Consider the following 26,581-nt stretch of genomic DNA (forward strand, 5'->3'; position numbering starts at 1 on the left):
GGTGGGTTCTGCACGCACTCGCTCAGGGAGGCGGTGTGTACAAGCAGTCTCCCTGCGCTCCGGGAGCCCCGCTTGCTCTGCGCGCACTCCAGCAGTCTGTGTCTGCTCTAGCTCGGCTCGACGGCGACATGGGTGTCCCCACGGTCCCTGAGGCCAGCGGCCCGCGCCGGGGGACCCTGCTCCTCGCTCTTTTCCTGGCGGCATCCAGAGGTAAGGTCTGCAGGCGGTGGGGTGCAGAGGAGGAGCGCCAGGGAGCACAGCCCGGTAGGGTGGAGGGACCCAGGCAGGATGGGAGTGCCCTGAATATCCCCTCAGCTTGTGGTGACCTCCACCCTACCGCTGCTCTGAGGCTGCTGGGACAGCCCATCAGGGTGCAGTGGGGCTCCATCCTGGTGGAGCACATCTGTACGTGCTAACAGCTGCCAAAACAGCAGGCAAAGGTGTCTCTAGGGGACTGTCTTCGGCACTTCCCTGGCCAGAGAGCCCAGAGCAGGCAGGGGCCATGAAGAGCTTCTGCAAGGCAGGAAAGGGACATAAAGAGAGTTACCCCAGTCCTTTAGTGGTTGTTGATTGACTTTTGACACCCTGGGCATTTCCCTGCCTTCCTGCAACAGAGTCTCAGAGGCCCTGGGTGTGTGTGTGCTCTGACCCATACTCTATCCCCTTTGACATTCTTGGATGAGTTTTGATGGACACTTCTGGATCTGGACAGCTTAGTTGCTTGCTCTGTACTGATAACCCATTTGAGTGATCAGTGGGTTCTTGCCACTTAGCCAGATTGTAGCTGAGCAGCCTCTATGGAGTACTGGGGAAGATAATGGGACACTCCCTGAGCCCAGCTCCCAGCCCATGCTTGGCTAACTCCTCAGCACAGACTCAGAAGCCCCACACAGGGAGGTGTCACTTTCAAAATCCAGACTCACAATTTGTACTTGTCCTGGGACAGAGTAGTTCCCCAGAGCCTGGTCCTTGCTTGCCCAGAACAGAAGATCTCAAAGAAAAAGGGGGTATTCTGATGGGTGGTCAAGCAGTAGACAAGAGTGTCCCCTGAAGATTGCCTGTCTGATCCTTCCCTGCTCAGAAAACCCAGGACACATGTAGCTTCTGCAAGGCTGGAGAGAGAAAGGGTCCGGGGACAGTGTGGGTCACGGAGGGAGTCCAGAGTGTCAGGATGGAGGTGGTGGGCTCTGCAGAGGGAACCAATGGGCTGATCAGGAAAGAAAGAAGGTTAACAGAGGCAAAGGGAGAGGAGGCCGAGGAGGACTTCTTATCAACAATGGGAGGCAGGCCTGACCCTCTGATAAGGAAGAAGGTGCCCACACCCTGTAGATAGAACAACGGAAGTCCTGGCCTGGATGCTCCCTACCACTCAAAGGGAGAGACTGAGGCAGGGATGGGGTGATGGGAGTACAGGTGGGGGATGGTCCCAGCACCAAGGTCAAGGCTCCTTGAAGGGTATAACTTGCAGGGATAGGGAACGGAGGGAGGCAGGAAGGACCAGTACTGTATCAACCACAGGCTATCATCCTTCCCTCAGGTGACCCCTACTTTCTTGTCCCTTCTCTCCAATTTGGGTAACTAAGTCCTAGGGATCTGGAGTAGAGGGACACAGCTTGTGGAACACCCAACAGCAAAGAGGCCCTGAGGAGCTGGGAATCTGCACTCTACTGTGCCTCCAAGCCCCAAAGATGGCACAGCCACAAAGGCTTTTGGCTACTCAAACTACTTGGTGAGCTGAAGGCCACCTCCCCATGGTTCCGCTCAGGGAGGTAATTAGGGCTCGGGATGGCTTTCAGGAAGGGAACAAAGGGGCCCTTTAGCCTGCAGCTGCCCTGACCTCAGCACTGGGAATAACATAGGTGTGATCACTCACGTTTTCCTTTTCTTTCCTATAGCAGACCTGGTGGTCAGGAGGCCTGGGGGCTGAGCACACTCACCAGTCAGCGCAGGTGCTTTGGGCAGAATGGCATTTGGGGCAGGGTGGAATGGGGGTCTGCGGGAACTTCAAGCAGTCAGAGCTTAGAGGCACTTGGGGTGGCACCCAGAACACACTCCTCTCCTGGCCTGATATGGGCTGAGACTGGGGGGAAAGACTGTTTGGGAGCCAGGAGCCAGCAGACCCCCAGGGGGTGCAGAACCTCTTCCCCACAAGCATCCCTAAGGTTTAAGGAAGTTACTACTACTTTGCCTGTCCTCAGTCTGACCCGTAGCCCTGTTCACATGGGGGCACTGGTGTGAGAGATGGGCAGCTGTCTTCCCTTTCATGGTAAACAAGGCTGCAAGGCCCTGTTGAGTAAATTCAGTGCTGCAAGCCTCTGACCCGGTAGTGGTCAGCTCTTAGGAAATCCCTAAGCCCTGCCCAGCAGCCTGAGACTAGAGATGGCCATGCCATGGGATGCCCAAGGAGTACTGAGCTAGGCTGGCTGCAGGGCAGCGCTTCTCTGCTGCTGTGAATCTAGGAAAGGGGTACCAAATGAAGCTACAGGAGTCACCTCTGCAGGTTCAGGACACAGGATCTTAGGCCAAAGCAGGAGAAAGAGAGGGTCCTCGGGGCCCATGTGTCCTGTTGGTACTGACTGAGCCTTGAACTTGAGGTCCTAGGTTCAAAGGCAACTCTTGTCCAGGGCCAGTCTGGCCTTGCCAGAAATGAGCACTGACTTCTGGTATCCATGGATCCCTTTGGAAGGTCTGGCTGGGCCATGGCCTTCCTGATGTTTAAGTAAGGGGTCTCGGGTGTAGCTACATGCCAGGGCTTCCTCCAGCTCTAGCTTATCTGTTTTGTTTTTTGAACCTGTGTTCAAATCTTAGCTGGCCTTCTATGAGCAGGGCAAATTCCTTAGCATCTTTGGTCAAGTCTCCATCTTTAATACAGGGCAGCAATCCATCCTCCCTCGACAAAGCTGTGTGGAGCTGATGGGTAAAACTTCCCATGGTACCCAGTCCTTGTGATGTTGGTAGTGTGCCATCTCCTGGTTTCTGGAGACTCCATACCAGGGGCTTTCTATCTGAGCTTTTGCTGCCCACAGAGCCTCAATGAGTGCCCAGGACCTAGGAAACCATGGGAAATATCACTGGGAATACATTTCCCAGACTCCTAATGTCTGAAGGATGCTAGGACGGTTTTGGACCAAGAGTCTGAAATGGTCACAGGGGTGCCTGGTGGTTCTCTTCCTAAGTTCCCTAGAGATGAGCCAGCCTGGCTTAGTGTGTGCTTCTCTGTGGGCATCCTCTCACATTCCATCTGCATCCTCAGCCTATTGACTGCTGAGCATCCCCAGAGTGAAGCAAGAGATGTCTTCCCCATCAGTCCTTCAGTAATGAACTTGCTGTGTTTGGCTACTAACCCAGCCCTCCCTTTGGCCTTTCTATATAGGGTCTTAGCTTTCAAGGAGACCCCGGGTCCAGTCCAGCCTCAGCTACTCCCTCATCATGGGGCCTCAAGCACACACTTCCCCCAGCTGAGCAGTGAACAGGTTGTGTGACATAGTTGTAGTTGGGTGCCAGTCTCAGGGGAGGGTAATTCCCCTCTGTGCATTCTGGGTTCCTTTGCTCATCACCCTTAGGTAATATCTGCCGAACATCTACCTACTTGTTTTTCCTTTAAATCTACACTTTTTTTTTTAAGTAAAAATTTTAGAGGAAATTCTAAGTCAGTGTCACAAGTGGAAAGCTAGTATCATCGGCCATAAATAGAACATATAAAAAGAACACCTCTAGCAAGCCAGATAAGGGAATTAAACGTTAGTTGGAAACGTAGGCTGGGCCAGACTCAGCATGTAAAGCCTGTTGCTGTCTCTTGTAGAAATAAATCAAAAGGAAAAGGGCATTTTGAAGATAGAGTGACATCAACTATGACTTTCTCTTTGATATAATCAGGGCTAAGAGAATACTGAAGTGGGAACGAACATCTCTCGTAATGATTCAGTGTTATTTAATGTAAAATCAAAAGTAAAACTACTTGAGTTATTAATGCTGCCCGGCAAACTAAGCCCTCATTGGCTAGGTCAGCTGTCCATCTGTGGGGAGGAGGTGGAGCCAGTCTCTGGTTACCTCTGATTTCTAGAGACCACATCAGCTCCCCAGAGGCCTGGGTTTGAAATCTGTCCACAACATATTCTCTGTGAGACTGTAGACAGGTTTCTTCTGTGTTTTGGCTTCCTAGCCCAAGCTTCTATTTCACAGGCTTGGGAATAATTAAACAACAAGTCCGTGTCTGCGCTGCATGGAACAAGCCTACCAAGTGAGCTCCTCAGATCTTAGTAGTGGCCATGGGGTTGCGTCCTCCTCAGAGAGGCCTTGAGTCTGGGTTGGATCCTCCCTGGCCCACTGCCCAGGCCCTCTCCAGGAGGCACAGTGACTAGGCCCTATCCCTGGATGCTGGAAGAGTGACTTCCTCCCATAGAGCCTTGCTTCCCCTTCCCAGCCTCCTTGGTCCCTGTGAATGGACACTTCCTGCTGGGGCAGGGATCAATAAACACATCTGAGATGCCCTTTGTCCTCACTAGCCAGAGAACCTTCGGCACAGACTTGCTGGCTTCAGCCTGCAGCCTTCACCCTGGGGCACTTCCTCTGGGTTTTGATTGGACCCTGCCTCTATCTCCCTGTGTGCCGTACATCTGATAAAGATAAGGCCCCGCCTTTCCCTTTAAGCACCTGGAGAGCATCCTGGGTAATGGGGCCTCTGAGCTGGGACCAGTTCCCATGCCTGGGAGGCTAGAGACCCTACTCCCCCATCTCTCTCCTCAAGTGTGGCCCTAGCAACTGCAGACAGTCAAATAATTGTTTACTTAGCAAGCTAGCAGCTGGATCGACCTCAGCTGTCTGGGTGGGGCCTTCCTGGCCTGACCAATCAAGCTCAGGACCCACCTCCAAAACCTCTAGGGTGTTGCCTTGGTGACTGTGGGCAAAGCGCCTGTCAAAGAAAACAATGCTAAAGCATGTCCACACCCACACACACCCATCCCCTGTTACGCCCACAGAGCCTGATGTGTGGCAAGAAGCGCTGTCTCAAAAACAAGACAAGAGGATGGCGAGTAAGAGTTCCATTCCAACTTTCTCCGCAGAGGCTGGGTCCTATCTGTAGCTGGGCACCCCAGCTAGAAGAGGCAGCAAAGAGTGTTCCCTGGGCCTCACAGCCTCTGCCTTGAGCCCGACTCATGCTAAAATCTTGCTAAATGTTTGTGGAATGAAAGAATGTTTTGGTTTGGGTCTGAGGAGCAAAAGGAACAGTTGCTCTGAGTGTAGGGTCATCTTGGGGTCAGCTCTTTTTCTTCGAAGAGCTGAGAGATGAAATTTAGCTCCACCCACCCTGGGAGGGTGGTTGGAAAGAGTTCTTCCTGTCTGTCTGCGTGCTGGTGGAAGGTGTGGGTCTCAGCTCAGCCACAGGCACCTCAAGCAAGTCACTCAATTTCTCTAGTCAGTTTTATCTTTAAAATGAAGATGAGGCATAGCATGGAACACCTGCCCATAATCCCAGCGCTCAGGAGACAGAGGCAGGAGGATCGCAAGTTCAAGGGCAGTCTGGGCTACAGTGAGTTTTAGACTAGCCTGGGTTGCATAGCAAAAAAGCTGTCTCAAAAAACCAAAAACCTACCAACTAGCCCCTAAGACCCAAAGCCGAACAAGAAACCCCACAAAAGTATAAATAATAATAATACTTTAAAAACAAAAATACATGGAATTATACCCACAATAGGATAAAGTACTTGACATATAAGAAGTGGTGGACCTGAGGGGCCTGGAGAGATGGCTTGGGGTTAAGAGCACTTGTTGCTTTTCCAGGGAACCTGGGTTTAGTTCCCAGCATCCTCCACACCAGGCAGCTCACAACTGTCTGTAATTCCAGCTCCAGGGGATCTGACACCTCTGGTCTCTGTAGGTACCTGCATTCATGTGTATATGCACACACATACACACACACACACACACACACACACACACACACACACACGTCGTGCTATTCTGCACACACAATTTAACACAATAAAAGTCAAAAGCAGTGTACCCGAGAGCAGAGCTGAAGGGATTCAGGACATAGGACTCTCTTGAGTGCAGTTGCATAGGTTCACATAGCAAAGGCCCAGCCTAGGAGGCTCCAGGGCCCAGGAATCTTGCTGTCTAGGACAGAGTTATAGCAGTCCCCAGATCTGGAATTTTCCTAGCTCACAGAATCCCTCCTGCAGGTGTCCAGTGGTCTTACTCAGTTTGCAAGTAGGGTGAGGTGGGCTCAGGGGACCTGTCCCCAAGGGCAGTGCTCTTCACTGGTACATGCTCAGGCCAGGGCTTGGGACACTTTCCTGTCCCATGTGAACTTGGCTACCCTAGAGTCAGGGGCCTTCCTCCCCACCCACTTTCCTGGCCTCTGACAATAACCCTGAAGGGATCTGTAAGGGACAATGAGCAACAACATCCTCCCAGTAAGTAATTATAATTCCAGCCGGGCTGCATGTGGCCCAAAAATGTGTGTGTATGCAGGTATGTGCCCAGGCCCTTCTGCATGCCTGTGTGCTGTTTTCTGTTGCTCCTCCCAGGGACCAGCTGCTCTGAGCTTCAGACATGAGGGACATTTCTGGTCCTCCTGTTCGAGACAAACCATGTCTTTTCTGCTCACTCTTACCTGACCCCTAAGCCTAAAATATGAACACCCTCCAACCTAAACCCAACCCAAGGACAGCTTCTTTTGCCCTCTAACTCAGGAAGAGGTTTTGGTGCAAACCTGAGCTCGAAACACCATCGCTTTGGCTCTGATGGCTCTCAGCTTGGCATGCCGCCCCCTGCCACCATCCCTCCCATTTAGGCCACACTCATGCCACATGGGAGTCCCACCTCATCCATGCCTTGGGCTTCTAAGCATCTTGCCATTTGTCCCGTGCCCCTCACCCGCCGCAAGCCTGCAGTTCTGGCCTCTGCTCTGCCTGCCCTCCTGACAGCACCCAGGGGCTGTGCACTGGGCAAGTGCTGATGGAAGTGAGTTTGGCTCCAAGGACAGTGGTAGCTCGCAGGCTGGAGCTATCAAGGAGAGGAGAAAGAGGGCTGGGGTAGCTGCTGCATGGCTGCAGGGGTAGAGCAGAGGTATGGCTACACTGTGGGTTTGGCTCCCTCTGTAGATCTGGGAAAGCCCCTCCGGTATCTGGCAGAGCCAGGGCTTAGTGGCCATATGCAGTCCATACAGGCATTCGAGGGAATCTCCAGGCTGGTGTGGATAAAAGCAGAGGCATGCATAGACAGCTCTTTGCTGTTTCAGAGAAACTGGGAGTTAAAATTTTCCTATCAAATCCCCACTTAAAAAATTATTTTGTGCCGGGTGGTGGTGGCGGCGGCGGCGGCGGCGGCGGCGGCGGCGGCGGCAGCGGCGGCGTTGCACGCCTTTAATCCCAGCACTTGGGAGGCAGAGGCAGGTGGATCTCTGTGAGTCTGAGGCCAGTCTGGTCTACAGAACAAGATCCAGGACAGGCACTAAAACTATACAGAGAAACCCTGTCTCAGGAAAAAAAAAAAAAAAAAGAAAAGAAAAGAAAAGAAAAGAAAGAAATTATTTTATGTGTATGGAAGTTTTGTCTGAATATCTGTCTGAGCACCATGTGCATGCCTCATGTCTGAGGAGGCCAGACAAGGGCATTGGATCCCCTGGGACTGGAGTTAGAGACAGTTGTGAGCTACCATATGGGTGCTGGGAATTGAACCCAGGTTCCTCTGGAAGAGGAACAGTCAGTGCTATTGACCACTGAGCAAACTTTCCAGAGGCACAAATCCATACCTTTTAAATGTTAGCAATTCCAAACAACAACAACAACAAACCCCTACTTTAAGGGTCAAAGGCAAGGTCTGCAGGCTAGAGGGGCTTTGCTCCCAGCTTTGCAACAGTACACAGGCCTGGGCTGAGGTCAGTCTCCAGTAGTCCCTTGCTGGGGGATGGTGAGCGAGCAAGCTGCTTTACCCAGAGTCTATGGACTTGGTCTCCACGCTCATGAAATGGGAAGACTCCAACCCTACTCTCTCAGGCTGTCACAAGCAACACAGACCCCTGAACGTAGTGCACGACACACGCCATTGCTTCTCACGGTTATCTGTGAAGCCTGTTTTACTTGAGATCTGCTGACCTTCTGTGACTTCAGCCAGACCACTTTCCCTTCCCTGGGCCTGTCACTACCTGAAAAGAGATGGTATCTCTCCAAAGAAGTTCTGAAATCTCTGCTCACCTTGGCAACAGCATTCCAGCAATCTCTTTGTGTATGAGCAGGGCTGGGGGATGGCTCTGGAATGTCTGTCTTCTTTACCTTGGAGGCCTAATGCTCCTCTCCCACAGGCATTCTTTGGGGCCATAGAAGTGTCCCCTTCATACACTAATGCACACACACAAGTCCTCCAGTCCTAGAGCATCAGCTCTTACTAGCCATTCATATTTTTGTGGTGAAGAGTTTGAAGCGGGCTTCTTCATTCCATTGGAGTTTGGTCCCTCTCCTTGGAAGTGTTTCTTGAATTGCAGAGAGAATAGTTTTAGGACACTCATGTGAATGATTCCTGTCCTGGCCTTAACATCCACCCTCTCTCTTGATGTTTTTATTTTTGTCTTCCAGTGAGTCTGAGACTCAGCCTAATGACTCAGTGTCATTGGACTCCAGTGTGGCCTGGATCAACTCCAAAAGCCACACTAGGCTGCTGCCTTTTGCACTGGGCCAGGCTGTCAGAGCTTTAGGGGTTCCCAGCTTGGTACCAATGGTCCTGGGCTCTGAGGGCAGGGAGGGGGCATCAGAGGAGGAGGTCTAGATGGTACCTCTGGATGGAGCTGTGTGTGTGTGTGTGTGTGTGTGTGCGTGTGTGTGTGTGTGTGTGTGTGTGTGTGTGCGCGCATGCGCGCGCACATGTGCATATGTCTGGAGGTCAGAGGACAACCTCAGGTGTTATTATTCACCTTGTAAAACATTTATGTACTTATTTTGTGTGTGGGTGCATGTGTGTGTATGCTCTCCACTCCGAGGCACGTGTATGGAGACAAAGGACAACGTGCAGGAATTGGAATAAGTTCTCTCCTTCGCCACGTGGCTTGAATTCAGGTCGTTAAGCTTGGTGGCAGGTGTCCCTTCTACCTTTTCCAACAGGGTCTCTCATTGCTCTGGAACTGCACCAAGTCTAGGCTAGCTGGCCAGCAAGTTCTAGGCATCCACCTCTTTCTGCTTCCCATCTCAGCATTACTGGAATCACAGGCCTGTCCTAACACACCCAGATTCTTACCCGGGTTCTAGGATCCAAACTCGGCCTCACATTTTTAGGCAAACATTCTTTTTCTGACTGAGCTATGACTCTAGCCCTCCATTCGTACTCTCTCTATGTATATTCTAAAGCCCTCTTCCCTGGTCTGTCAGATCTCCTGCAGCCACTGCAATGTGGATGAAAACCAAGGCCACGCTAAGGCGTGCTGACCAGGGCACCCCTCACATTAGAGCCCTCTGTGTCTCTACCGTCCTTCCTCTCTCAACCCATGCTGCTGCAAATGTCTTTCTCTTTACAGGGGAGGAAATGGGCTCACGCAGTTAGATGGGGGGCAGGGGCTCCAGCTCAAATTCTAGTCTCAAAAGACTGGGCCCAGGCTGGGGATGTGGCTCGGGAGGGTAGCATGCTTCTCTCCAGCATGCACAAAGCCCTGGGCATGAGATTCTGTGCCCTTCAAATCGGGCTGATCACACAAGTTCAAAATCTCAGCACTTGAGAGATAGAGACAGGAAGATTAGTTCAGCGTCATCTTCAGCTACATAGTATGTTTGGGGCCAACCTGGGATACATGAGTCCCTGTCTTAAAAAAGAAAAAGATGAACAAAGCATGCCTTCATTAGGTCCATCGGGTTAAGCAGCAGAGGAATGGGGATCGAGATAGGGATCAGAGGATTTCTTTATCTGCTTAAGGAGAGAACTATGTTTGGGTAGCAGGTGCATGGGTGAGGACCTGTCATGCAACCCTATCACTCAGCTGCTTTGTGTATTCCCTGCATTCCTACCATCTTGCCTGGGTAAACGTACTCACTTGTGAAGTCTCATTTAAAGTTAGAAGGCCCACCCTTTTTCCAGAAGGGCCATCCCCAGAGGGCCATTTCTTCCCTCACAAGTCTCTTTGCCTCTGCCCACAAGGTCATGAATGCAGGCTGTATGCTCAGCTAGGTCAGTGGCTCCGAAGCAGAGGTAGGGCACCTGGCATTGGCCCTGCCCATGCAGGTATTTATTCAGCTAGTGCTCAGTGAGGAGTAGGGGTGGGCAGAAGGTGCTGGTACTCTCCAGGAGTGTCAGGAGCATGGCCAAAGCCTAAGACCTTCCATTCTCCTTTGTACCTCCTTCCCGTGCAGGACAGGGATGTCCAAGGTAGGGAGGCCATTGGCTGCAATCCTGCCGGAGCCAGGATTCATGAGGTACGTGGGAGAAGGCCCCATTTTGCCTGGCCAGAGTGTTGTTTGGCTCAGGTTTCCCCACTACCTTCTCCCCTCCCACTTGGGGAAGCCTGGAGGCTCCTCCTGTATGGGTTGGGAAGGAGTGTGCATTAAGCAAGAGGCCAAGGCTCAGGAGGTCAGTTGACTTGCCCAGGGTCTGCAGCTGGGAAGTAGATGAGTCAAGCTTTCTATTCACCCTGTGGGTGCCAAGGAGTGGCACTCACTGAGGCAGGTGACCGGGGCTTTCCTCTCTCTGAGCAGGTCTGGCGACAGCCTTCAAGATTACTACACCATATTCCCTGTACGTGTGTCCCGAAGGGCAGAACGTCACCCTCACCTGCAGGATCCTGGGCTCTGTGTCCAAAGGCCAGGATGTGACCTTCTACAAGACGTGGTATCTCAGCTCTCGAAGTGAGGTTCAAGTGTGCAAAGAGCGTCGGCCCATAAGGAACTTCACATCCCAGCATGCTCATCCACACCACGGAAGCCACCAGGCGGCTAACACCAGCCACGACCAGGCCCAGGCGCATGGGCTGGAGTTAGCTTCCGACCACCACGGTAACTTCTCCATCACCGTGCGCAATGTGACCCTGCAGGACAGCGGTCTCTACTGCTGTCATGTGGTAGAAATCAGGCACCACCATGCAGAACACCGGCTCTACGGGTACATGGAGCTACAGGTACAGACAGGTGAGCATCCTGTACAGACTGCCATGGCTGTGGGGGAGGGGAGGCTGTCTGCATATCTGCCACATGGCTATGTATGAGACTATGAGTGACATGGGACTCAAGGGCATGTGGCTGTGAAAGGAGTGGGTGCATATGTGTGGGGTGCAGACATGTGATTCTCTTGGGTGTGTGCGTCTCTGTTGGTGACAGAGTCACGTTTGCATGTAAGAGGGTGTATGTACCTAGACTGGCAGTGTTACTGCTCATGAGAAAATGGAAGCAGTGTGTGTGGGGGGGGTGATAGTGTACTGAGTCTCAGTTGATCGTGGCTAAATGGCTGTGAGGTGAGTGTGTCTATACCCGTCTGTCTGCCCAGTTGAGAATGCAAGACTTGACTGGATCAAGATGTAGGTGCCAGCAGGTACCCATTTGCCCTAGGAGGTGGCATGAGAACATGCAGGGTAAGAAAACATGTGTGTGTGTGTGTGTGTGTGTGTGTGTGTGTGTGTGTGTGTGTGTGCGTGCGCGCGTGCGCTCATGGGCTCACACTTGTATATGTGTGTGTGTACAGACTCCACTGGGCCAGCACTGCCAGGCAGGCATTAGCGTGCATTCCTGTGACAGGAAAGGAGTCACTAGCCTGGACCAACCTCCTGGACCTCGTGAGCCTCACACTGGCGTAACAGCCCTCTCTCTCTTTGTTCCCACAGGCAAAGACTCGCCATCTACCTGCACCGCATACCCATCTAACGATCGGGAGAGTGACAGTAAGATGACCACCCCCATATCTTCTGTGCACCCTGTTTCTGTATTTACCTTGGGCCCAGATCCTGTTCGGGACTCTCACCCCAGTACCATACACCCGCAGACCCCCATTCTCTCTCTGCGGCTTCTGTTCCCCTTCCCCCTCTTGCCTGTGGCCCCATAAGCCCCCGCTCCTGCCACTGCTCTCTCTGTGAAGCACGTATCACCGTTCTCACAGATGTTCACTGCACCCGCGGGCACGGCAGGGACTTGGCTGTAGCCTGTCCAGCTCTGTTCACGGCCCATCTCCCATGCCTGTGGAAGGAGACCGGGCATGCAGACTACAGGGTGGCTGTCAGCCCTAGTGCTGGCCCGGAGAGGGGCCTTATGGGTGATTGGAGGGCTCTGCTCTCAGGGAGGCTGGACACGTAGAGGTTTATTTGAGAATGCCCTGTGGCATAAATAGTAGGCAAGGGCACATGTCTTAGGGTGCTCCACACTTCCACCAAGAGAGGCTGTGGTTTATAGGTTTGTCAGTGTGAGCCAGCTCTTGCTTAGGCTCTGGAAGGACAGAAGGGACCTGTGACCCTTGTGTAAAGCCCCAAAGACCAAAGCAAATTTCTAGTCAAATTATTCATATTTTCAAGCTCACCGTGTACAAAATTGAACGACAGCTACACCAGTGTCTCAGTGAGGCCTTTGGTTCAGGCCCTTCTGCCACACACTGCTGAGCTCCAGGCTCTCCTCAGCATCAAGCCATGATGCGTCCTCACTTCCCCTCTGAGCATCCTCTTCCTTCCCATGAAGAAGCAGCTCACACTGTGTGCCCCACTAGTACATGTTTGAGAGACACAGCGGTGGGGCATGGCGACATTCACTTCCCCATGGCTCCTTCACTCTGAGCAATCACCCTGGCCCTGTTCCTTCCTCAAGAATCTGAGTTTGCAAACTGCTACTTCTGCTGCTGCTGGCTTGTCATGAGCAGGGGAAAATGGGGTTCGGGTAGGTCGTGGCTGGCCTGGAACTTGCTATGTAGAATTAGGCTGGCCTCAGATTTGCAGCAATCCTCCTGCCTCTGCCTACGAAGTTCTGGGATTTCAGGTGTGAACCCCTACACGAGGCCTCAACAGGACTTTGTGAAAATAAGGCCTATGCTTTCAGTCTTGGGGACAGAGACACAAGATGGTGGAAGGGAAGTGCTGGAGAAATGTGAAGTGGATAGGCCAAGGAGGTTGGGGACTTTTCTAGTCCTGAGACTCTAGAGAAGAAATATCCAAGGGTGAGGTAGAAGCTTGACTTTGACCTCCAGGGTGGTTAGTCCATGCATCTCCGCCCTTGGGGTTGGATGTTTTAAACCCTTGCCAATTCTTGGAGCTCTGAAACCAATCCCTGGCTCCTGCTTCCTTGAGTTGTTGTCCAGTGAGTTGGCTTGTTGAGGGCCAAAAGAACATGCTTGATCCCATTGTGGCTGTTGAGGGCTGGGACCGGACTCTGATGACCTCAGATGTCCCCGTCTACGTCCCTGGTTCCGGCAGTCTCGACACTGGCCACTAAGCCCGAGTCGGCCCCTGGGTATACTTTTGGGAGTGTGTGTGAACAGTCTGGACAGCACTGCCATTTTCTGCATCATTTCTCTGTTGGGGAATGGGGATACCTGGGTCCCTTTCAGAGGGAAGCACATGTTATCTAAGGGGCTCCATCAGGCATGGGAACCACTTTGTTCTCTCAGGCCCAGGGAGCTGGAGAACAAAACAGTAGAGATGGGAGAAGTCTGCAAGGGTAGGGTAGTTCCAGCACCTGGGAGGTGTGGGTTCCCATTTCTGCTTGAGGCACACTAGGCCTCACATCCCAAGGCAACTCGTCCATCCCTGGGCTAAGGCAGGTTGGGAACTGATGGTAAACACAAATGGGTTTCTTAACACATGTCTAGGGCATTTGCCTGGTCACCCACGCCGTTGCTAAACAGGCCCCAGGGCCGACTGCTGAGCACTATTCTCTACTGTGCATTAACTCTGGAAGGTCCCAACCTCAACTCTCTTTCATACACAAGGGCTCAACCATAGCACTCCCTGGGTCTGTTAATGATACTTCCAGCGAAGGTCTTTGTGTTTTTCTTTTCCTAATTCCAGTCTGAGTGGCTAAATGTTACCCTACGGGAGAGTAGCTTAGATTAAACCAGGAACAAGGCCAAGTGGGTTTCAGGTAAGAGGAAGTGTCGGGGAGGGGAAGGAACCTGCCAAAGGTGTGGGCTGGCATTTCATTGCATTGCCAAGGGGCCATGGATTTCCCCTGAGATCAGGACAGGACTGGGCAGCCTGTGTCTGTATCCTTCCCATCCCTTACACAGCAGGACATGCCAGGTGCCATCCTCAGCCTCCTTTGTACACACCCACAGGGTACCTGGCAGACCTTGGACGTAGACTAAGCAAGCTGGGCCTTCCCATCCTGCCTGCTCTGAAAGGGTTTGGCACATACCATAGGTTGGTTTTGGCAACTACTTCCACCAGTGCCTCATCACCTTCCCAGGAAGAGCCTGGCTCCAGGTGATGACTAAGCTTTCTCTGCAATGGGTGCCACCTTGGAGTAAGGGGAACTGCAGTCAGGCTGGCTTCACAAAGGTGTCCTGAATCTCTGAGGACAGCCTGGCCCACATACATTCCTCCAGAGCCTGCCCCTACAGTAGCCTAGACAAACAAGTCCCATGCATAAGGTTTACAGACTCTGGAAGTGAAACCGAAGGGACCATAGAGGGCAGGGTTGCCATTTGCAGACAAGAGGGTCAGGCAGGGTGTCCTGGCCAAATCTCCAAGGCAGGTTGTGAGCACCTGGCTAACTGCACCAGGAGTTGCTTAGTAACCGTGGGACGAGAGAAAAGTGCTTTGGCAGCCAGTTTTTCAGATTGCCCACAGTTAAGGTCCTTGGATGGGGTTTAGCCACACGGAATGGTATGAATTATAGAACATTTTTACTTTCAATATTCCACGTTCAAATGCAGCCACATTAAAATCGGCAGGGAAGCTGCTTTCCTATGGATTGGAACTTCCTTTGCAATCTGCCGAGCAATTGGTACCGTTTCCCTACCAATGGGTACTTCCAAAGTGCCTGCCAATGGTCTGCTCAGTTCCATACACCTCACCGCGAGCCCATTTATGCTTCCACATTGCTTAGCCGTAACAGTGGGATAAAAATGGCCTTTGTTCCCAAATAAAGTGCAAAGGCAGCAAATAGACCGAGGCTCATCCGGCTCCTAGAGCTCTCTGGAGGTGAACCTGATCCCGTGACAAGAGATCCTAGCCATGTTTTGGCAGAGAGAAAGGCTCAAATTGGGAAGGAAATGGGCTTACCCTGGTTGTGGTTCCAAAGGCTTGTCTGTTCCCAGCTAAACTCCTGGAGTCAGCAGATGGACTGAAATAAACCAATCCCCTTACGATTCAGGGCTCACACGGTGGCACGGCCCCTTCCGAGACAATTTTGCAACAGCGTAGGAGGAAACACGCACACGATGCCCCCTGGCTCAGCGCTTTGATGCTAAGTGCCTAGGTCCAGATGTACTGCCCGGGTGAGCCGGAATCTGAGCCTAAGAATTCCTTGTTGCAGAATGAAGATTGTCAAAAATGGAATTTAACAGTGTCCCCACCAAACAGGAATGTCTCCACCGATTTGGGGCAAGCTGTGGATAATAGAGCCCTGGGAAGAAAGAAGTGGGTCTCTGTGTAGACAGAGAGGGTCCCCAGGTTGAGGAGAAGGAAGAGACTTTTGAATTTTCATATGTGTTTACATTCCTGTGTGTATGTATGTATGTATGTATGTATGTATGTATGTATGTATGTATGTATGTGAACATGTAGAACCAGAGGTAGACACTAGGTGTCTTCCTTAATTGCTCTCTACTTAAGTTTTTGAGGCAGATTCTCTCACCAAATCTACACCTTATAGTTAGGTGAAACTGGCTGGCCAGTGATCTCCACAGACTCTCCCATCTCCACTGTCCCATCACCTCAGTTTACAGCTACATGTGGCCACACTGGGCTTTTTAAAAGGGTTCTGGAGAGCCACCTCTCAGGCGCTCATGTTTGTACAGCAAACACTGTACTGACTGAGCCATTTTTCTAGCCCCTTGAATATTTTTTAACGTGTACCTTTGTTTTTGGCTATTTAAAAACATAAAACAAAAACAACAAACAAGAAAAAACAACAACAAAGAACATTTCTCTAGTCTTCCCCCTTGTTCCAAGTGCTGCGAATGGAATTCAGGGGCTATGTGTGCTAGCCAAATGCTACACTACACCCCTAGCCCAGTTCTCTAATTCTTTTTTTTTTTTTTTTTTTTTTTAAGCTGGGGAATCGAACCCAGGGCCTTGTGCTTGCTAGGCAAGTGCTCTACCACTGAGCTAAATCCCCAACCCCAGTTCTCTAATTCTTGTTGCAAATTTTATTCTCCTGTAACTGGTGCGTGCGTGCATGCGTGCGTGCGTGCGTGTGTGTGTGTGTGTGCGTGTGTGTGTGTGTGTGTGATATCGAGAGGCCAAGCTTCTAGGGCCTTCACCCTAGAAAGATCAAGGATTCCCTCAAAGGATGGGTTAGGGTTTGTTTTTATTTTTTGAGACAGGGTCTCTCTATGTAGTCCTGGCTGTGCTAGAACTCACTATGTAGACCAGGCTGTCCTTGAACTCATGGAGATCCACCTGCCTCTGCCTCATGAGTGCTGGGATTAAAGGCGTGTGCCATCACGCCTGGTGAGGCTGGAGTGTTGTTTTCATTGCAGTAAAACATCCATCTTCAAAAAAAAAAAATCCATCTTCAAAAGCAAATGTAAAACATCCATCTTTAAAGCAAATATCGGTGGCATGCAAGAAATCACATCCTCATGGCTATGTGACACCATGGTTCTAATTTTATTTTTTAATCACTTGGGCTCCTTTTGACCTTGAACCCTGGCAATGTGGTGTGAAAGGCCTTTTAGTGGACAACCTGAGGTCCAGGGTGGTCTAGCTCTCTCTCCCTTGTAGATGGGATGAGGGGTCTGTTCTCTCTTCTTTGGTAGTATCTCTGTCATGGGCAACAGTCCTCATTTCCCTGTGTGCCATGGGGTGGGGGACATAAGGCTGTCTCTGAAAGGAGCTATTAGACCTCCCTGGCCTCTTCCGGTCACTAAGGGCCTGGATATGGGGCCCTGATGCTTGGGCCTCTCATCCTGCCTGCTCTGAAAGGGCCTGGCACATGCCATGGGGTGTTTTTATGGCAACTACTTCCACCAGCGCCTCATCATCTTCCCAGGGAGAGCCTGGCTCCAGATAGTGACTAAGCTTCCTCTGCAATGGGTGCCACCTTGGAGTAAGGGGGAACTGCAGTCAGGCTGGCTTCACAGAGCTATCCTAAGCCTTTGGGGGCAACCGGGCCTGCATACATACCTCCAGAGCTTGTCCCCACAGAGCGTGGGACCTTTCCACAAATGTTATGCAGATTCCAGCCCAGCCCAGCTCCCTTCTCTGTGGTCCTTGTGTGCCTCAGTTTCCCTTCAGGAGAAGTGGTGGGAAAGGGACTCTGATGTCAGCTGCTTTTGTCCTTCTAGGTATCACGGCTGCGGCCCTGGCCACGGGTGCCTGCATCGTGGGAATCCTCTGCCTCCCACTTATCCTGCTGCTGGTCTATAAGCAGAGGCAGGTGGCCTCTCACCGCCGTAAGTACCTTCTGCCAGGACCGTGATGGGGTGTCCTGGCTGGGAGGCCAGTGATGGCATGGGACAGGGGGGCTGTACTGTCCTTTCCCATTCTTCTCTACTCCTGCAAGGAGCTGGCTTTGTAGTTGAGAGAGAAGGGCACCTATGTATGCCTTTCTCTGGGCCTGATGTCTGCCATCTGCTTCAGTGCCCAGACAGGGCTGGCGTGGCACTCCATACGAATGAGTAGGTAACCACACAGAATGGTGGGGCCAGCTCAAACTGGTTTCTAAGGATGCTGCTGCTCAGAGATCTCTTAGAGTGGGCCCTCGGGTGGGTTTGTTTTGTACTGAGCAGCCGTTGCTGGGACAGACATGAGTTTGGGGCTTCAGCTGTCTCTTGCTTTTCACAGACAAAAGCTCAGGCTCTGCAGGTTAACTAACTGAATGTCGTATGACCCTGTAAATGCAGAGCCGAGGTGGCCCAAAGCTGGCAGGGCTATCCTGCTAGGCACTGTGCCAAGTTTTGTCGCATCTGTGCTTCACCTAGTCACCACAACAACCCAAAGAGGGGACATTGCTGTCCTCATTTACAGATGGACAAACCGAGGCTGAGGAAGGTTCCCTGACTTGCCACACTGCAAATAAACGGTGGAGCCAGGCTTCAAGCTTGTGGCCACACATACCGATCACATCCCTTTTCTGGGTGACGATGCACCATCTGCCCCCCAGTCCTTCCTATGAGCCCTGTTTGACCTGCATTCTCTGAGGGGTGGAAGCCCAGGGGGTAGGGAGTGTGCAGCCTTCACAGTTCCTCCCAGACCTCTTCCCTCTGCCTAGCTGCAGAAGGTAATTGAGGGAAGACCATTGTCACCAGGCCACACCAGATTTCCTCTGCCCTCCCCTTCACCTCTCAATCAGCCTGCTGTCCCCCTGCCCTCTTTCCTGGAGGCCCACAGTGGGCCTCTGCGGGCTGTGGCCGCCTCACCCTTCCTCTCAGGCTGTTTCTCCCAGTTATAACCTTACTACAGGCTGCCCATGGGCATCCCTAAAGTGGCAGCGTGGAGCACGTGACAGATTAGAGTGAAGGAGGAACCCGGGGCTCTTCAGGGGGAGCTAGGCTCGGTTCCTGATGGATTCCCAGGTGCTGTCTTCTCTCTCCTTTGCCTAGACCACAGCACTGCCTGGAAACAGGAGCTGGAAAGCAGACCCTTCTGGGGTGGCAGTTACAAGTGTGCAGGGGACTTTACTCAGCCTTTGATGGGCCTGGCCTTTCTTGCAGGGTGTCCACAGGGTTCTCATTCTACTCATGGGGACCTAGTGGGATAGAGATGACTGGAGGAAAGAAAACTGAGGTGTGTGTGTGCGTGTGTGTGCGTGCGTGCGTGCGTGCGTGCGTGCGTGCGTGTTTGTGTGTGTGTGTGAGAGAGAGAGAGAGAGAGAGAGAGAGAGAGAGACAGACAGACAGACAGACAGACAGACACCAGGCCAGAATGCCATTCATGTGGGGTTCTGAAGACCCAGGCCTGAGTTCGCTTATTCTGTATACCTTCAGTCTATACACACTGCCCCAGGAGAGTATATGACCTGGATTTAGAGAAGAGCCCTGTGCTGACAATGGGCTGGAATGGGCTACACTTCATGCCATGTTGAGTGCCTGTGGAGAACAGCCTTGTCCTAGAGCATGCCACTGTCCCAGAGTAAGGATGTCCCATGTCCAGTAACAGGAAAGGGGACAAGAATGTATCTTCTAGCTCACGCCTTTAATCCTAGCCCTCCGGAGGCAGAGGCAGGCAGAGCTCTGTAACTTTGAAGTCAACCTGGTCTATGGAGTGAGTTTCAGGGCATCAGAATGACGTAGTAAGACCCTGTCTCAAAAACAAACAAACAAACAAACATAATTATCTTCTAAGGTAAATACCCAGTCTCTTCTCTGCCGCTGAATGAAAGTCCTCAAATCCATCCTGTGATTTCAGACTTAGCAACAGAAACACACATCAGATGCATCAATGCTTAGAAAAACAAAGCGCCCAAGGATGGGTAGTGGCCCTTGGGGAGTCACTGATCCACACAGACCCCAGAGTAGCCGCTGTGGGGTGTTGGGAACCAACAGCAACCAGCAAGTCTTAGCACTCCGGCTGCAGCTGGCCAGTGGCAGGTTAGCTCATGGTGCACAGCACACTCTGGGCAGAAACCTCCTGAGTCCTGGGCAGGGGCCTGGGTTGCCTGGGGATGAGCATGCTCAGGAGAAAAGAAAAGAACAGGCAGTTTAGCATCCCCAGCTCCAAAGTGGAGGTCACCATCTTCACCCCAGAGCAAGATGTCACAGATGAGCTTGGCCCACGCAGCCTGACATGGAGTCACTCTGTCAGCAGAAGTGACCTAGATTTCAGGAACTTTGTGCAACTTCCCTGTGTTTGTGTGTGCCCCTCCCCCAAGCTCGTTTCCCCATGTAAACCTGCCCGAAAGAGGGAAGTTGGTGTCCTTGCATTTGGATGATGGCCAGTTTTAGGGGGACCCCAAGGATAGGGTGAGGTGGTAGTGGCTTGTGAGGGGAGAAAATGGTTGAAAGGCTGGGGAGTGATGGGGAGAGTATGGGGAGAATGGACCTTCTAATCCTAGAAGCTGACCTTGAACCCTCTACCCAGCAAGCTGTGTCTAGACCAGAGAGAGAAGCAACTGTCAGCACACGCAGGGGCCTGGCCTTTGGTCGAAACTTAGATTCTCAAGTTCCGACACTGTCAGGCTCTGGGGAGAGTGTAAGCCTGGGGCAAACATCCAACACGTGGACAATACAGATGTATTTCACTTGTACACAAAGGTGGCTATGCCTTGAGTCTACCTGCTGGACAGGCACATGGAACTTGCACCTCTTCAGGGAACAGTATGGGCTCCTAGGCATGCTCCCGGTGCAGGGGACGGGGCCTGCAGAAGGCTTCCTTCCTGTGACCAGCTTTTCTGTCTATCTATAGGTGCCCAGGAATTGGTGAGGATGGACAGGTAAGACCCATCGTGACTTTGAGAAACCAGGTATCTGGGAATGGGTGTTTCTGTGTGATGTGGGGCCCCTGCCCAGCATGACACAGCTGGTCACAGCTGCATCTGGCCCATCTGGGCTGGTGGGCGGCTGGCTCTGTGTACCACGTCCACCCCTGCTAGTCCCCGATTCTGCTCAGAAGGGCTTCAGTGGGCACCTTTGGGTCTCAGTGGTCACCCTGGCTTAGGATGGGCAGCAGTGGAAGTAGCTGGCTGGGGCAGACATTCCAACATGCTAAGGGGGGGACTCATGACCCAGGCCCAGCCCAATGCATGGTGGATGGCTCAGCTGTGCCAGGCATTCCAAGAGAAAGCTGTCAGGCTGAGCAGGCATGAACAAGCCAATGGCTGCTCAGGGCAGGGCAGCAGGGGTCAGAGATGGACAGGCAGGACAATGCTATCTGTGCTTGGGCATGGGCTGGCTTGGATGGGCTCAGAAATTAGTCACCTCTGGAAGCTTGATTCCCTGCTCTACAATGTGTTTGAAGAAGACAGTGTCTCAGATATGTCAAAGGAAGTTCTACCAGTGATCCCACTCAGGTAGAACCTCTGAGTTGGAAGGCTTTCACAAGCTACCCTTGTCATAGCTGGGAGGGGAGGCAGGAAAGATAGAAATGCTCTGAGTGGCACTGATCACCCCGAATTCTTCTTCTCTAGCGGCAACGCCCAAGGTATCGAAAACCCAGGCTTTGAGAGCGCTCCATCCTTCCAGGGGATGCCCGAGGCAAAGAGCAGGCCCCCACTGTCCTATGTGGCCCAGCGGCAACCTTCGGAGTCAGGGCGGCATCTGCTCTCTGCCCCCAGCACACCTCTGTCTCCTCCAGGTCCCGGGGATGTCTTCTTCCCATCCCTAGGTGAGTGTCTCAGACTTGACAACACTGACTAATAAACATTAGGACTGCAGGCTCTGGGGGCCCCACCCCCCATCCCTGGGGAGTCTTCATGGTGCAGAGTTGAACAAGGGGACACAGGTACCCCTCCCCCCATTCACTTCTTTATCCTTTCTTTTACAGATCCAGTCCCTGACTCCCCTAACTCTGAAGTCATCTAAACCAGCTGGGGGACCATGGACAGTGGAACCTGGATTAGGGGCAGGTGCATTTGATCTATGCTGGCCCTTTAAACAGACCTTTAGGCATTGACCCCAGCCTCCTCTCTCCTGCTCTGAGCCTAGACTCTGCTTTACAAGATGCACAGTCCCTCCCCTACCATTTCTGGATGCTATGGGGGGGGGAGATAGGGGGCGCAGGGAGAAGATGCTGGATTGCTCATTGCTGTTCTCAAGATCTTGGGATGCTGAGTTCTTCCCAGAGACTTGACTTCACATCGCCAGCCCCAGATGCCAAATGACCTAAGAAGTCACAGACTGTCCAGAATGTGGCAGCAGCCTTTCTTCCTGGAAACCAGCAGCCCAGATGGGATGGGGTAGGTCATCTTGCCACCCTCCCAGGCAAGAGACACAAGATATAAGAGACTCCTGCCCACTGTGGGTGTGTGGCTGGCCTGCTGTTTTGTCTGAGGATGCGCTATTGGCCTGGCTCTATGCCCCCGGACTCTGGAGCTTAGCCTGCCTAAGTCTCACTTGGGGACCTTCCTCAGCAGGAAGCCCTGACTCTGGGCTCTCATTGCCTGTATGGTGGTCCACTGAGTTCAGTGGCCAGAGGCTTTGAAACAGGAAGTACCTGTTGTATCCAGGAGCCACTTTGAGCTCATTAGTGTCTTGAGCAACATGAAGCCAGACCATTGTACATAGAGGGTGGTAAGGGCATGATGGGATAGGTGAGTGGGGACTGGCCTCCTTCTTGTCCTCATCATCCACCACTCCCACTGTTCAGTGTGGGGCACTGACAAAGGTGACCTCCAAGATGCCCTATCTATACTGGGCCACTTCTAAGTGTGAAAGGGATGCTATTAAAAGCAGTATGCGGCAACAGCTGTAAACAGCTGTGAATAAATTGGAGGTGATAGCTTTAAGGGCCTGGTGCATGGGGGGGGGGGGGGGGCGGGCAGCCAGGGCCTGGGGATCCTTCTGGTTCTGACCACTGATCTTCAGCGTGACCTGCTGGCACATAAAAGAGCTTGTCCCTGGTCCATGCTAGTCTTGGCTCCCATCTCCAGGGTCTGGCATGACCTGGGCACACAAGGAGAGTCCTTCATGAAGGGCTTTAAAACATGAAGAGAAAGGACAGTGCCCTTGAGGTGGAAGTTGCACAGCTGACGTCTGAGAGCGAGGGGGAGGTGAGGCTCTTCAGTCTCCAGTTGGGACGGGAGCCCCACACTGGGAGAGCAGTAGCGCCAGCCTGGCATTTGTCTCCCTGTTGCTTCCGCTGGCTGGGATGAACTAGGCCTGGGCAGGAAAGCTCATACCCAGGGCCTGCAGGCAGGAGGAAACCCACTCATGGCCGGGGGGACAGATGGGTAGGGAGTGGAGAGGCTGGGGCCCAGCAGTAGGCTGTCTGCTGGGAACTCTGTGGTCCGGTAAGGTCCAAGAGCACAGGTCCCTGTGGGATGCCAGCTCTGTCTGGGGCTTTGAGTTCCTGGTGGCTCTGTGTCATCGCAGGGGTGTTGGGGTGGTCAGGACCCCAGACCATGACTCTTGTTTTGTCCCCGAGGTCTCCTCTTCTGCTCCATCTGTTGCCATAGACTACACAGTTACTGTGGATAGAGGGTGCTGTCCTTTTAGGCTTTGGGGGCACTGTGCTGGCGTGGGGGAAGCGGCAGGTGTTTTGTGGCAGGGCTTTGGGGCCTCTGTCAAAGAAAAACAAACCCACAGACTATCTATAGGATGAGTGCGGCCTATCCCCTGGGGGAGGCTGGCCTGTCCCTGCAGCCCTAAGCTTCAGACCTTGCCACTCAGATGACTTCTAAGAATTTGACTATCAGACCCCTGCCTGGCTGCTGCTCTGTGGAAAGGGGAGGAGCCCCCCAACCCCCAGCCCCAGTAGAACAGCCACTCACTTCCTGCCCAGCTTCCTTCTACAGGGCTCTAGTCTCTTCTTTTCTGGACCCTGCAAGTGAAGGCATGTCAACTTCATGGTTTCCTGTTTTTGATGCAGTTTTTGTGTGGTCCAGGCTCTGTCTACATCCATGAACTCGGGCCCTGCCACCTGGCTTCTGCTGTGGAGGGGCAGGGTCTTGGGGTTGGGGAATAGAGGTGTCCTGCCCTTGGGGCAAGAGATGGGGTGATGCTGAGACACAGTGGGGAACTGAGCTCCCGGGAGGAGGAAGGAGCCCTGTAGTCTCCTGAGCCATATTGGATTCCTGGCACTAGCAGAAGCCTAGGGAGAGAAGTCTATATTCTGAAGAACTAATTCATCCTTAGGCGATCCATCAGAAACTGCGGGGTTGGGGGTGGGGGTGTTCTTTGCCTATCTCTGGAAGTTCACATAAAGGTCTCCCTGGGACTGGGATGGGACGGACCAGGAGGAAAGGTTTCTGATAAGGGAAGGGCTTCTTGACAAGCAAAAGGGTCACTGGTGACTGTTGTGGACCAAGCTGGCCCTGCTGGAGTACTGTAGCATGCCTCAGACTAACTTCTCAAAAGAGCAGGCCTGGGGCTACCCTTCTTCTGCTGGCCAGTGTTTCCCCTGCATGAAGCAGCCCAGAGCCCAGGCTCCTTCAGGAACTGCTCCTCGGAGGAAGGACTTGGAGGAGGCAGCTAGGCTGAGGGCTTCAGAGGGCCGGTTATCTCTACTAACATAGGGTCCTGGTAACATGCTAGCTCCTGGAGAAGGGTTTCCTGGGTAGGAGCTGGAGCATCACCCCAGGACTGACCTGGCTATGGTGGGAGCTGAACCAAAATTTTTCTCAGGGAACTAAAATAGGCAAAGAGGAACTGGGGGTGCCAAGCAGGATACGGGGAGGAAAAAGTCCCTTGAAAACAAATGGCCCAGCTGATTGCCTGTCTCAGACCACAGAGAGCATGGACCATCTGGCCCATGCCCTGCATGCCCTCTGCTTTGCCCACAATGAATTCGAGTCCTGGGAGGGTGGGAACTAATAACAGTCGGAGGCTGCCTGGGGGAGCTGATAGCTGATATAGAGTCCTTGGGTAACTGGGCTGAACCAGGACCCCAGGATTACGCCCTGGGGACCTAGCTTTGTCTGGGCCTGCTAGGATCCCCATAATGGCATTATCGCTTTGAGCTCACCATGCCAAGGGATAAACATTTCACTGGGTTTCATGGCTCTGATATGTTGGTGTGGCTTCCTGGAATATATGGTGAGAAGGAATTCAGATGTGATAATATAGCTGTTAAGAAAGTGCTGAGATTAATTAGTCATGTCTGCCTTGGATTCAGGGGAAGGGAGTAGCAGTATGGATGCCACATATTAATCTTTTTTGTTAACATATGTTTCCCAAAAGACTTTCATGAGTGATTTTGTGTGTTTGACATCCCTCTCTGTGTCAGTCCTGCAAGTCTTTTTTGTGTGCATGTGTATGAAGTATGCATGTATATATGTTTTATGTGTGTGTGTAAGTCAGAAATCACCATTGGGCATCTTCCTCCATTCCTCTGCAATGTATTATTTTTAAAGATTTTATTTACTTTATGAATGGTTTGCCTAAATGCATGTATATACGTCATATGCATGCCCGTTGGATCCCTTGGAACTGGAGTTAAAATAGTTATGAGCTACTACGTGAGTGCTGGGGATCAAACCCTGGTCCTCTGCAAGAGCAACAAATTAAAAGAGAGATTTTAATAACTGAGGTCTCGTTCCAGCCCCACCATTGCATTTTTTAGCATGCATTTAAATATTTTATGTGTATGGGCTTTTGCCTGCGTGTATGTATGAGCACCACATGCGTGCCTGGTGCCTGGGGAGGCCAGGGGAGGGAGCGCTGGATCAGTTGGAAAAGGAGTTATAGATAGCTGTGCACTGCTCTGTGGGTGGAATCAACCTGGGTCCTCTGGAAACAGAGCAAGTGCTCTTACCCCCTGAGCCACCTCTTCTAGCGCCTCCATTTTATTTCTGACAGACCCTTTGGTGAATCTGGAGCTTACCAATAAATCTGGGCTGACTAACCAGTAAGCTCCATGGATTTGCTTGTCCCCACCTCACCTCCACATGGCCAACTGCCGGGGTTACAGACTACATGCAGCCCTGCCTGGCTTTTTGTCTGTGGATGCTGGGGATCTGAACTCGGGTCCTCATGCTTGTGTGGCAAGCACTGTATCTACTGAGCCACCCTGACCCCTCACCAAGAGTCTTTTAATTTAATGCAATTTAATGCAAAAGGAAATGGCGGCTCTGAAAGGGTCATGGTTTGTGGCTGGTGGGACTGAGGTTGGCTCTCCTGTCTCTTAGGCCTGCCCCCCTTCCCTTCATGGAACCAAACAGCCTTCTCGCCCAGGATCTGCTATTGCCCGCGCCTTGTACACACTGCGCTCCTGAGAGATGAACCTGAGCCTGCAAGTTTATGGTTCCAGTTCACTCCATACCAGGAATAAATTCTCATTTATGCTCTGTCTTCTCTGGAGAACCCGTGCTAATGTGTAGGCTCCTTCCATACCAATTCTTGTCACCCCCTTCCTGCCTGGTAACCTCCAGGCCAAATGACTTCTGGTAGACACTGGTCCATGCACTTCACTTGTTTGCATCAGGGGGAAGAAGGTAAGGGAACAGAGAGCTCCATCTGACCACTGAGACAGACCCGGGAGCTCGGCCAGCTGTGTGTCCCCCACATCTGGGGAGTGGCAGAGTGTCTCTCAACAAGCAAGGTGAGCTGCAGCTGGTGCTTTAGTGATTGCACATCCTGTTGCTCTCTGATAGCACATTTGGTAAATTGCTTTAAAAAAAAAAAAAGGCAAGGTGAAAGGCCAGGGGCTGGGTTGCTCTTGCTGGCCTGGGGCTGTTCTTCCTGCCTGATATGGACACGGGGAAATGCCCAGGCTGGGGGGCCAGAGCCAAAGCCGGGGAAGCCGGGGGTCCTGATGGCAGAGGTTCACTTTAAAGAATGTAATGACCTGCTAGGGCAGTGTTCCCAGCTCACAGCCCACCTTGGAACCAGAACCAGGGCCTGTGGACAGAGTGGGTGTGGCCTTTTCTCCCCA

General features: G+C 52.3%; 2 protein-coding genes across 2 annotated transcripts in view; one reads left to right on the forward strand and one right to left on the reverse strand.

Moving 5' to 3' along the window:
• On the forward strand, window positions 1–25,236 carry Vsir (V-set immunoregulatory receptor). Its single transcript, XM_036167013.1, has 7 exons — window positions 1–210; window positions 10,677–11,105; window positions 11,795–11,851; window positions 17,401–17,508; window positions 20,459–20,486; window positions 21,180–21,376; window positions 21,536–25,236. Exons 1-7 carry the CDS (start codon window positions 129–131, stop codon window positions 21,571–21,573), a joined length of 939 nt encoding a protein of 312 aa, XP_036022906.1. The 5' UTR covers window positions 1–128; the 3' UTR covers window positions 21,574–25,236.
• Cdh23 (cadherin related 23) overlaps window positions 1–26,581 on the reverse strand; it is a 380,451-nt gene that overhangs the window by 40,771 nt on the left and 313,099 nt on the right. The window lies entirely within an intron of this gene.

This window comes from Onychomys torridus, chromosome 18, assembly GCF_903995425.1.
Source record: "Onychomys torridus chromosome 18, mOncTor1.1, whole genome shotgun sequence".
Lineage (NCBI taxonomy): Eukaryota > Metazoa > Chordata > Mammalia > Rodentia > Cricetidae > Onychomys > Onychomys torridus.

Excerpts from the sequence above, each read along its gene's own strand:
- Vsir (XM_036167013.1), top strand. The coding sequence starts at position 129 with ATGGGTGTCCCCACGGTCCCTGAGGCCAGCGGCCCGCGCCGGGGGACC. Across the intron at positions 211-10,676 it reads TTTCCTGGCGGCATCCAGAG|GTCTGGCGACAGCCTTCAAG; the intron begins GTAAGGTCTGCA and ends CTCTCTGAGCAG. Across the intron at positions 11,106-11,794 it reads GGAGCTACAGGTACAGACAG|GCAAAGACTCGCCATCTACC; the intron begins GTGAGCATCCTG and ends TTGTTCCCACAG.